General features: G+C 47.3%; 4 protein-coding genes across 4 annotated transcripts; 2 read left to right on the forward strand and 2 right to left on the reverse strand.

The window, feature by feature from the left end:
- Positions 1-303: 303 nt before the first annotated feature.
- F5147DRAFT_729702 (uncharacterized protein) lies at positions 304-1354 on the reverse strand. The gene is made up of 6 exons (XM_041439369.1): positions 1266-1354; positions 1016-1217; positions 957-965; positions 723-905; positions 579-675; positions 304-529 (listed from the first exon to the last, which is right to left on the reverse strand). The coding sequence occupies exons 1-6, from the start codon at positions 1283-1285 to the stop codon at positions 327-329; spliced, it is 714 nt and encodes a 237-aa protein (XP_041284797.1). The 5' UTR covers positions 1286-1354; the 3' UTR covers positions 304-326.
- A 2242-nt stretch (positions 1355-3596) lies between these two features.
- Positions 3597-5752, forward strand: F5147DRAFT_588747 (peptidase S28; the record flags this gene model as incomplete). The annotated part of the gene is made up of 10 exons (XM_041432112.1): positions 3597-3843; positions 3892-3936; positions 3989-4283; positions 4338-4398; positions 4472-4643; positions 4833-5015; positions 5067-5088; positions 5139-5225; positions 5273-5360; positions 5420-5752. The coding sequence occupies 10 exons, from the start codon at positions 3597-3599 to the stop codon at positions 5750-5752; spliced, it is 1533 nt and encodes a 510-aa protein (XP_041284798.1).
- Positions 5753-7160: 1408 nt separating this feature from the next.
- Positions 7161-8338, reverse strand: F5147DRAFT_729716 (uncharacterized protein). Its single transcript, XM_041439370.1, has 6 exons — positions 8250-8338; positions 8000-8201; positions 7941-7949; positions 7707-7889; positions 7563-7659; positions 7161-7513 (listed from the first exon to the last, which is right to left on the reverse strand). Exons 1-6 carry the CDS (start codon positions 8267-8269, stop codon positions 7311-7313), a joined length of 714 nt encoding a protein of 237 aa, XP_041284799.1. The 5' UTR covers positions 8270-8338; the 3' UTR covers positions 7161-7310.
- Positions 8339-10109: 1771 nt separating this feature from the next.
- F5147DRAFT_748655 (peptidase S28) lies at positions 10110-12273 on the forward strand (the record flags this gene model as incomplete). Its single annotated transcript, XM_041440094.1, has 9 exons — positions 10110-10293; positions 10348-10392; positions 10447-10741; positions 10793-10849; positions 10979-11163; positions 11364-11546; positions 11666-11756; positions 11804-11891; positions 11941-12273. 9 exons carry the CDS (start codon positions 10110-10112, stop codon positions 12271-12273), a joined length of 1461 nt encoding a protein of 486 aa, XP_041284800.1.
- Positions 12274-12290: the final 17 nt, after the last annotated feature.

Genomic DNA, 12290 nt, shown 5'->3' on the forward strand with positions numbered 1-12290 from the left:
TGGTAGGCGCTGTAAAGCCCTTTTTCGAGGAGTTCATCATGCTGGGCATGAACCACGGAAATTACCTTGCGCCCACATTAAGTCGTGTGGTATTGCCTGCTGTCGAGAAGGGTCCTAAGCTTCATTATGAAGCTCTGGTAACCCATTCGAGCTCTCAAAAGAAACCCCTATACAGTAAAACACATCTAAACACTGTGTGCCAGTCTGGACAACTGTTGGCACCAATCTCTGATAATATACATGTATACATGTATCATATTTGGGTGTATTCTAAAAACCATCGGCACGTTGCATGCTTAAACACGAGTAGCGAATCGCGTAATTCATTACAATTCCTCGAAAGTACATATACCTGAGGGGGGCGAACTGGTGCCAGTCTGCCGTCTGTATGCCCGCAACTTTGGTGGTAGAGTCTTTTCGAGTGCGCACCAAACGAAGAGAGGGGGCAACCACGCCCAGGACAATATCTCTATTGTCGCCAAGAATTGAATCCACCACAGTCCAGAAGCGTAACACGCGATTATAAGAGCTATAGGATGCTATTAGATCGATCTCGGCATCGATATGGGACCACTTACATGACATCAAAAAAATGATAGAAAGCGTGAGAGATATAGCCGGCCAGGCGATAAACATGAGTGTACAGCACAGCCGAAAGCGTGTGGCCGTCAGGACCTACAAGTTTGTGAATACGCATAAGTGCAGTCAGGTCTGCTACAAACTTCGTTGGTCCATATCCGATCACAAGCTTCGTATATGTTGACTACAGCTAGGCCAGTAAGCAGGCCACCGAGGGCATGCGCAAAAGATCCGAAGGCTAAAATATAGCAAGCGCGTAGGGTGTACGGAAGAAATGATGCCAGAGGCGGCTGTGTTGAAAGAAAGACCGCCGAAGTAGTGAGTACCTGCAATCCAGTATTAGATTTCTTTCTTTGACCCTAAAAAGTACTACATGCCAAGCCTGCCTGCAATTTCATAAATCAGTCCATGGTTAGGTCATATCGATGTTACCTACCGCTATGTTAGTATTACTCAGTCTGTCAATAAAACTCTTCCTATGTTTCTCCCATTCATCATCGTTGATCTTGGACTTCCAGTGATGTTCGAGAGACGGTCTTGACATCGAGATCAGACAGAGTATACGAAACAATGTAGACAATATAGGATGTTCGTTAAAATCTGGAACCGCCCAAAAATCAGGTAGCGACTCAGGTGACCTGTAAAACTTGATTAATCAATAATCCGAGAGCAGTGGGGTTACTTGCTGATTGGTTTCGTTCTCCATTCGACGCAGTGGGTAAGAACAGTCTTGCGGTCCTCAAGTTGAGGTTTCGTCCTCTTCGGTGAAAGCGGAGGCAGTCTTATATAGTTCGCTGTCAAAGATACCATATGTAAGCGTGTCGTGTTGGAGCTAGCCCACACAACCAAATATTACCAGGTGGGGGCGGCGATCTGCATGGACCGCATGACCACTAGTAGCACGGCATCGATTGGCTCGAGAAACATACACATTATTCACGAACTTCGCGAACCACAGATTCTTGATAACCCTGAAGTATATCAAATTCATAGACAGGTGTTAGCAAGTCCTCGGAATCTAGAACATCCAACTTGCATGATTTTGACATTATGTCAATTATTCACGAGCGTTGAATCCACATGACGTGCTTTCATAGGAAAGTGCCAGAGTTAGGGAAACGACAACTGACAGAATTGGATAACAAGGGCCTCTAGACGAAATGGGGCGTGCCCGAGACTTGTAAGGGCAAGTAATGACGTTACAGCAGAGCACTTCAAGTCGCGGGGAAAGTTTAAAATGCCTGTGCTATACCTGGACAGGTTGGACGCGGCGTTCGCACTACATGATGGTAGCGTGTTGTTGTAGTATGTGGTACACGTTGCTTGATAGCACCCACAAAACACCTTGTTCCCTGTTTCAACGGAGTAAGAAACAATCGAAACCAAGCAAGAATGAACAACCCACCGGTGATTAACTGTGCGGCGGCCAGTGGTATACCGCCTACTAAGTCAAACAATGCAATTAGCTAGAACCAGCTGTCAGTCGTTAGAGGTGGTTGGATGTTGTTGCCCTTGATTCACAGCACTGTAATCAACTTACGCATCCTGCCATAGCTACATATAAAAGGCGTTTCCCGGACCACGATCATGTTATCTCAACCCCCACTGGCTGACATGATGTGGGTTGCGTTGCTCATCCTTTCAGGCCTTGCCCGAGCAGCTATCCCTAATGCCATGCTTCGTGGCATGCAGTCTCTCCCCAAGCTCTCAGCACCTCAACGTTCTATTATTTCACCAAATGGCACATTTTAGTTAGCACCACTCACAGGAGTTATTTGTATTTGATGCGTCGACCTCGAGTGTCTGACCGTACTAGAAGCAAGGATGTCCGAGGATTCCGAATAAGCAGGACCTGCAGGCAACCAGCAGTGGGGTTTGGACGTTGGCCAACATCACAGGCGATGGAATGTGTATCTGATGCATGGGATTCTGGAAGAGATTATAGCGAGAGTGAACTTGAAGTGAGGAAGACATTGCCTGCTCCGTTCGATAGATATCTAACTTATGTGATTGGCAGCACGGCCCCTTATTCAGGGATAACTCTGATGCTACATCTTTGGAGTTTGCAGACGAGTTATCCGAGGCTGTAGTTCCTTCTCCGCCGGCTGAAGAATGTCCGCCCGTTAAACGTCGATGTGCTCCACAGGCTCGAAGGGTCCAGAGAGGGAGGAAAAGAAAATAGACATTGGCTTATGTACCTAGTTGTACATGTTCTATGGCAATAAAATAACAAAGGAATGGTCGTGAACTCATCCAACTTGATCTGGAAGTCTAATGTAGAACATATAGGAATGGCGCGTCAGTGGCCGCGTCAAGGCTCGTTAGTGCCACGTCAACGCCGCGTCACATCCGCATCACGCCGCGTCACAACCGCGTCACAACCGCGGCAGGCGCGGCAGGACCACGTCAAAATAGCTACGGCGTACGCGCACAGTCCGAGTTTTCGTGAGTAGTACTGTAAGGTGTGTGCACCACAGCAGGTCATCGTGTGTTCTCCCACTGACGCATGATGTCCTGCAAGAATCAGACGTCGCAACTTCTCGTAAGATGTTCCCGTGGTCCAGCCTCGGAACCAGTCTCCGAGTCAGATTACCATGGCATTCAAACGGTGAGCGCCGCCAGCAAGTCGTTCAAGTGAGCTTCTAATTCACCACTGGCCTATCAGTATCGAGCATGTAGCAAGTAATATTCCAGGAGTTATCTACAACTATTCAAATTTCAGTCGTGCGAGCCACATATTCAGACTCTGGATGCGATAAGCAAATCTACACGTACTGGATCTTTCGCCAACTTCAGTTTGATGGGTGCATTTGAAAGCCGTTGAGCAATCTACTGCCACCTATGTAAGTCCAATTCCATTCTGTGCCTCATCTGTTACCGCGTCTTGCTTGCGAATCAAGTAGCGCATGTTTCAATCAGAACTTCGCAAGTGTGGTGCCTCGCCGTGGCTATAAAAGGTCTTTTCTCGACCATCATCATGTTGTTGAGTGCCATCCCTGTCATCAATGTTCAACATCATGTGGGCCCTTGCGTCGCTGCTACTTCCAGGTCCTGTCCGAGCAGCTATCCCCAACGCAATGCTTCGCGGCATGCCTTCTCTCCCAAAGCTCCCAGTGCCGGATCGTGCCATCACTTCACCGAATGGCACAGTACTCCCACCCATCACGACCATCTATTACTTTGATCAGCTCATCGACCACAATAATCCAGACCTCGGGATGTTCCAGCAGCGGTATTGGATGGACTGGGAGTTTTACGAGCCCGGTATGTCGTGAAGATAGAGGTGCAACTTCGAGTAACGTTGCATTGCAGGTGGCCCCATCATCTTGACGACACCCGGAGAAGGTCCCGGGGATGGTCAGTTTACCATCCTTGATTTGTGATTTTCTCTCAAGCACTTGATTTTTAGGCTTTGAGGCCCTCACTACCAATGAAACCATCAACGGTCTCATCGCTCAACAACAGAATGGTGCGGTCATCAGCATCGAACATCGTTTCTTTGGCTATTCCAATCCATACGACAACCTCACGTCACAATCTCTCGCGCTCCTTACCATCCAGCAGGCCATTGATGATCTCGAGTATTTCGCGAATACTGCTGACCTTCCCATGCCTGGGGGTGATGCTGTGAAACCAGGTCAGGCCCCTTGGATACTGACGGGAGGAAGCTACGCAGGGGCCCTCACAGGTTGGACGATGGTCGAGTGAGTAACTTGCCAGAAGTGAAACGTTTGTTTCAGTTAATGATTCGTGTACAGCAAACCAGGACTTTTCTGGGCCGCATACGCATCTTCTGGGGTTGTAGAAGCGATCACGCACGTCATTTTATTATAATCACTCCTCGTGTCTCATTGATGTGATTTTATTCGACCAAAACAGTGATTATTATGAGTATTTCACCCCTGTTCGCGAGTACATGCCGCAGAACTGTTCCTCTGATGTAGAGGCTGTGATTGCCTACCTGGATGAGTTGTACGTAGCTAACGACACGGCTGGAATCCAGACCCTCAAGGAGGCATTTGGCCTTGGCGATGTTGTACACGTAGATGATTTCGCCACTGCACGTGAGTCGTCCTTGTCCTGTATTCAGGCTTATGTGATTGCGTAGAACAGACAGCATGGTTAACATGTCTTTCTGTATTTTATATTGCAATCACCAGCGCGCGCAGTTCCTCCTTTTCTTTTTGCGACATTCTTTTTCTTAAAATTTTCTGCTACTTTCTTGACTCGACTGACTTTGCTTTGGCCAACAGTTCAAGACAACTTGTTCGAGTGGCTAAATCTGCAGCCTGCTATTGGCCCAGGAGCAATGTTCTTCCAGTTCTGTGATGCACTCGAGGTCAAGAACGGTGTCAGTGCCGGACCTGAAGGATGGGGACTTGAACACGCCATCTACTCTTGGGGAAACTTCTGGAATACCACATACTACAACTCTGGTAGGCGGTCCCCTTGATTTCCGATTGACGTGGCTAAACTTGATAGTAAAGTCTGTGGATCCGAGGATGCTGAGTACGTACCCCTGAGATGTAGTCATCCGGATTGGCTGACCGTGAAGCTAGAACCTGTCTTGGGACGTATAACACGAGTCAATCCTACTGGACTGATGTTACCGTGAACAATTCAGGCAGGTCGTGGTTTTGGATGGTGTATGTATGCTCATTAGTTCGAATATCCACTCTGACAATTAGTCTAGGTGCAATCAAGTCGGATGGTACCATGTTGGCCCCCCCAAAGGCCAATCCGCAATTGTGAGCCGCATTCTCCAACCCATTTACAACGAGGTACGTTTATTGATTGTATTCAAAACCAAAACATAAGCATTCTTTAATATAATTTTCAGCGCCTATGCGTAAACATGTTTCCTCAAGCGTTCGCCTATCCACCTCAGCCAACCACTACACAGACCGACACAATGTATGCCGGTTGGAACGTGAATGTTCCACGTCTCTTCTTCGCCAACGGCCTGCGCGACCCTTGGCGTGAAGCAACTGTCTCTGCTGATGGACTGAATAAGCCTAGCAATCCCAACATGCCGATCTATGAGAGCGATGGATTCCATTGCTCGGATATGCTGGCGAAGAATGGGGTTGTAGACCCAACTGTCGCGGCCGTGCAGGAAGCAGGATTAAGGTACATGAAGAAGTGGCTTGCTGAGTGGACGCCGTCCACGTGATAAAGGATTGAAGCATTGGGGCTGTGGTTAGGCAAGTTGTTTATATTATAAACACCTACGTTTGGGAAGAAGTGTCGATGACAATACAGAGTCCGTCCTGTCCAGTCAAGTTGCCAACAAAGGTCATGTACCCCAGTGATTATTCGATGACACACCACATCATACTCACGTACGTCGCCCATATCTCATCTACATAATAGTACTATTTTCTGTTCTCAGTCTTTTAAGTTCTGCACGACTCAATCCTCACGATACGTCATCACAACCCTCCATTTTTCACTGGGCTTGAGATATTTTCTCTGCCAGATACAGCAGTGCAGAGATCGAGCTGCGTGAGTATCGTTCAGCAGTCGTGATGTTCCGTATACATGTATATCGTTTCTGACATTCCGAATATTCCAACTTCATTTCATCATGTAGAGGAACGCATCAGCAAGAGAGAAACGGAGGACCATCCTGAAAAAGCTACTCAGGCAAGTAGTTCACCTCCTCTCAATAACCACATCACACAGTGATATCATGCAGTGGCACGGCTCAGGCCTCAGGTACAGTCATATTCGTAACCACAGGATGCGATGCTATCTCTACTCCTGCTGCGGCTCTTCGAGCATCCATCCTCATGTAATAACAAAACACGCTAGACGCTGCACTCGGTTTCGGCTCTCTTGATAAGTTATGATATATAAAGGTCAAGTACGCTGACCTTACGAGCCGTTGAACCTTGTCGCATATGCAGGTCGCACTGGAAAATTGTTCCCATAATACGGTGATGCGCATGCGCACACACGCATTCTGTACCAAACCATTATCAGAGCACCATACAGGATCAAGAAGAAAACTGTTTAGGGCAAGACAGTTGATCCCTATCAAGATACGCATCTTGGTCTGTGTTGGCTTCAAACAGCAGTCCATATGAGGACCGGAATGACTGGTGAGAACCTGTTAGCTGTGTTCGATGCCCCTCCTCGACTCCAAAATCAGGTGAAGTTGTGACCTGGTGATGTCATATATGCGCGTATTAACCGTAATGGAACTCAATTTTAATCCGTCCGCGTGTTACAGTTGATTCATATGGCTAGACGCCAGACATCGATTCAACAGCAAATTTTAGAAACCACTCGACCTATCGCGATTTGCGTAGGCCCTGTATAGTTATGGCCTCTCATCAAATAGTTTGCGTATATAATACGTGTCCTGGTCTTAGATTTCAATACATCGCATCAATCTGTGATAGGCGCTGTAAAGCCCTTTTTCGAGGAATTCAACATGCTGGGCATGAACTACGGAAATTACCGTGCGCCACATTAAGTCGGGTGGTTGTTGCCTGTTGTCGAGAAGCTGGCTAAGCTTCGTTATGAAGCTCTGATAACTCATTCGAGCTCTTGAAAGAAACCCCTATACAGTAAAACGCATCTGAACAGTGCCAGTCTAGACAACTGCTGGCATCAATCTCTGATAATATACATGTATTATATTTAGGTATGTTCTAAAACCATTGGCACGTTGGCCGTACATGTGCTCAAACACAACCTGATCGAGTAGCGAGTTACGCAATTCATTACGATTCCTCGAAAGTACATATACCTGAGGAGGGCGAACTGGTGCCAGTCTGCCGTCTATATGCCCGCAAATTTGGTGGTAGAGTCTTTTCGAGTGCGCACCAAGCGAAGAGAAGGGGCAACCACGCCCAGGACAATATCTCTATTGTCGCCAAGAATTGAAGCCACCACAGTCCAGAAGCGTAACACGCGATCATAAGAGCTATAGGATGCTATTAGATCAATCTCGGCATCAATATGGGACCACTTACATGACATCAAGAAGATGATAGAAAGCGTGAGAGATACAGTCGGCCAGGCGATAAACATGAGTGTACAGCACAGTCGAAAGCGTGTGGCCGTCAGGACCTGCAAGTTTGTGAATACGCATAAATGCAGTCAGGTCTGATACAAACTTCTTTAGACCATATACGATCACAGGCTTCCCATATGTTGACTACAGCTAGGCCAGTAAGCAGGCCACCGAGGGCATGCGCAAAAGATCCGAGGGCTAAAAGATAGCAAACGCGTATGGTGTACGGAAGAAACGATGTCAGAGGCGGTTGTGTTGAAAGAAAGACCGCCGAAGTAGTGAGTACCTGCAATTCAGTATTAGATTTCTTTCCTTGACCCTAAGAAGTACTACATGCCAAGCCTGCCTGCAATTTCATAAATCAGTCCATGGTTAGGTCATATCGATGTTACCTACCGCTATGTTAGTATTACTCAGTCTGTCAGTAAAACTCTTCCTATGCTTATCCCATTCATCATCGTTGATCTTGGACTTCCAGTGATGTTCGAGAGACGGTCTTGACATCGAGATCAGACAGAGTGTACGAAACAATGTGGACAATATAGGATGTTCGTTAAAATCCGGAACCGCCCAATAGTCTGGTAGCGGCTCGGGTGACCTACAAAACTTGATCAATCAATAATCCGAGAGCAGTGGGGTTACTTGCTGATTGGTTTCGTTCTCCATTCGACACGGTGGGTAAAAACAGTCCTGCGGTCCTTAAGTTGAGGTTTCGCCCTCTTCGGTGAAAGCGGAGGCAGTCTTATATAGTTCGCTGTGAAGGATACCATACGTAAGCATGGTGCTGGTGCTAGCTAGGAAGGACGACAACACACACGACCAAATATGACCAGGTGGGGGGCGGCGATCTGCACGGACTGCATGACCACTGGTAGTACGCCATCGATTCACTTGAAAAACATGCACATCATTCACGAACTTCGCGAACCACAGATTCTTGATAACCCTGAAGTATATCAAATTCATAGACAGTGTTAGCAAGTCTTCAGAATCCAGAACATCCAACTTGCATGATTTTGACATCATGTCAATTAGTGGAGCGTTGAATCCACATGTCGTGCTTCCGTAGGAAAGTGCTAGAGTTAGGGAAGTGGCAACTGACAAAATTGAATAGCAAGCGCCTCTAGACGACATGGGGTGTAAGGGGCGTGCCCGAGACTTGTAAGGGCAAGTAATGACGTTACAGCAGAGCGCTTTAAGTCGTGGAGAAAGTTTGAAACGCCTGTGCTGTACCCGGACAGGCTGACCGCGGCGTTCGCACTACATGATGGTAGCGCGTTGTGTTGTAGTAGTATGCTGCTTGATAGCACTAAGAAAATAGCTCGTTCCCTGTTTCAATGGAGTAAGAAACTTGGTAACTTATATCAATTAAAAACAGGCAAGAATGAACAACCCACCGGTGATCAACGTTGACCGGTCGACCGGCCAGTGGTATACCGTGAACTACTAGGCAAACCAGCTAGAACCAGCTGCCAGTCGTTAGAGGTGCCATTGGGTGTTGTTGTCCTTGATTCACAGCACTGTACTGTAATTAACTTATGTCCAAAGTTTGAACAGCCAGCCTGACTCTTACATAAAGTATAGCTAGTGACGGACTTCAATATTAGGTCGTTAACTTGTGACACGTGTGATGATGTAAGTCAGACACAGTGTCTAGTGCGTTCGAAGTAACTTCGACGAGCTAAGATAAGTTCTTCCGACTTCTGATGCAGAATGCATTACATTCGACTTGCCAGTGACTAGTGGAGACTATTGGGTTGGCCAATTTACTTATCAGCAACACTACTAATAGCCCGAGGGCCTTCAGGGTGTTGAAGGGATAACGAACTGGCACTCAGTCAACAAGATAACAGTTGCAGCAGATTCCCGCTACACTCTCGGCAGTACGACCCCGGCGGGCCTGTGTCAGGCTTCAGCCGCACTAGTCATACTCTTCCTGACCTTTTCCCGAAAGAGCAAGACCAAGGGCAACTTTGACCGCGGTACAATTGGTCTTCTCCAAAGGAGCTTTCCTCAGTAGTCATGTTGGCCGTATACAGTCTTTCTCCTACCAACGACACATACCTGGAAGATCAGAAGACTCAAATTAATTACTAGGTCAAGCTGACCCTTGAGGCACATGTCAGAGTCAGAGCAGTGAGCATCTAAATATCTGCTGAGCCGTATTCACCATTTAAATCCATCTCAGCTGTGCGAGCCGCAAGTCCAGGCATTAGAGAATACGTACTGGGTCTTTCTCCAAGTTCCTTTTGATGGACGACCACGGTAAGGCCGTCGAGCAACCTGTATGTCCAAAAATATCCTCTTCAGGCTTCTCTTACGAAGCGAGTAGCAAAGTTGTCAAATTGCAAGTGTTACACTACCCACTTACGCATCCTGCCATGGCTACATATAAAAAGCGTTTCCCGGACCAGGATCATGTTATCTCACTCCCCACTGGCTGACATGATGTGGGTTGCGTTGCTCATTCCTTTCAGGCCTTGCCCGAGCAGCTATCCCTAATGCCATGCTTCGTGGCATGCAGTCTCTCCCCAAGCTCTCAGCACCTCAACGTTCTATCATTTCACCAAATGGCACAGCACTCGATATTACGACTGTTTATCACTTCGACCAGCTCATCGACCACGATAATCCAGGCCTCGGAACCTTCAAGCAACGATATTGGATGAACTGGGAGTGTTATAAACCTGGTATGTCGCGAGGATCAAGGTGCGCTTCAAGCGATATTGACGTGTGCGCTCAAGGCGGTCCCATTATATTGATGACGCCTGGAGAAGTGGATGCAGATGGTTGGTTTTACTATAACCAATTTGTTACCTTTCTCTCAAAGTACTTTATTTCAGGATACGAAGGCTACACCACCAACGACACGATTAACGGTCTCATCGCCCAACAACAAAATGGTGCAGCCATCCTCATCGAGCACCGTTTCTTTGGTTATTCCAATCCATACGACAACCTCACGCCAAAATCCCTAGCTCTCCTCACCATCCAGCAGGCTATCGATGATCTCGTATATTTTGCCACCACAGCCGACCTTCCTATGCCTGGTGGTGATGCTGTGAAACCAGGTCAGGCTCCATGGATATTGATCGGAGGAAGCTACTCGGGAGGCCTCACAAGTTGGACAATGGTCAAGTGAGAATTTGAAACACAATTTGATGTTTCAGCATAATGATTGACGTAAAGCAAACCGAAAATTTTCTGGGCTGCATATGCATCTTCTGCCGTCGTAGAAGCCATCACGTATGTTACATCACTGTGCATCTCCAATTAATCTGATTGATTTCTCGTTATAATTAACGGAATGTATCCGCATATGACGTGTCCGTTCGTTGAAATTGGCCTTGGATCACTGTTCTCTGGCACAAACAGCGACTTTTATGGTTATTTCACACCTATTCGCGAGTACATGCCACAGAATTGTTCATCTGATGTACAGGCAGTGGTTGCATACTTGGATGAGATGTTCACGGTTAATGACACCGCTGGAATTCAGACGCTCAAGGAAACATTTGGCCTCGGTGATGTTGTACACGTAGACGATTTCGCCAGTGCACGTGAGTCATCCTTGTCTTTTCAGTTTTATGTGGTTGCGTAGAGCGGAGCATGGTTAGCATGCCTTCTGATCCATGCAACATCTGTAGTTTATATTGCCCTCACCAGCGCGCGCAGTTCATCCTTTTACCTCGAATATTCCTTTTGTGACATTTTTTTTCTGCTGCCTTCTTGACTCGACTGACTCTGCTTGGGTCAACAGTCCTATACACCTTGTACGAGTGGCAATCTCTGCAGCCTGACGTTGGCCCAGGGGCAATGTTCTTCCAGTTCTGTGATGCACTCGAGGTCAAGAACGGCGTCAGTGCCGGACCTGAAGGATGGGGACTTGAACACGCCATCTACTCTTGGGGAAACTTCTGGAATACCACATACTACAACTCTGGTAGGTGGTCCCCTTGATTTCTGATTGACGTGGCTAAACTTGATAGTAAAGTCTGTGGATCCCAAGATGCTGAGTACGTACCCCTGAGATGTAGTCATCCGGATTGGCTGACTGTGAAGCTAGAACCTGTCTTGGGACGTATAACACGAGTCAGTCCTACTGGACTGATGTTACCGTGAACAATCCAACCAGGTCGTGGTTTTGGATAGTGTATGTATGCTCATTAGCTCGAATATCCACTCTTACGATTATTCCAGGTGCAATCAAGTCGGATGGTACCAGGTTAGCCCCCCTGAAGGCCAGCCCGCAATTGTGAGCCGCATCCTCCAACCCATTTACGAGGAGGTACGTGTATTGATTGTATTCGAGACACATTTTTCAACATAATCTTCAGCGCCAATGCGTGAACATGTTTCCTCAAGCGTTTGCCTATCCACCTCATCCGACCACTACACAAACCGACACGATGTATGCCGGTTGGAACGTGAATGTTCCACGTCTCTTCTTCGCCAACGGCCTGCGCGACCCTTGGCGTGAAGCAACTGTCTCTGCTGATGGACTGAATAAGCCTAGTGATCCTAACATGCCGATCTATGAGAGCGATGGATTCCACTGCTCAGATCTAATCACGGAGAATGGTTATGTAGACCCGACCGTTGCAGCCGTGCAGGAAGCAGCATTAATGTACATGCACGAGTGGCTTGCTGAGTGGAAACCTAATGCTTGATTATTTGTATAGATATA

The sequence above is a fragment of the Suillus discolor genome, assembly GCF_016758755.1.
Source record: "Suillus discolor strain FC423 chromosome Unknown F5147scaffold_156, whole genome shotgun sequence".
In the NCBI taxonomy this organism is placed as follows: Eukaryota; Fungi; Basidiomycota; class Agaricomycetes; order Boletales; family Suillaceae; genus Suillus; species Suillus discolor.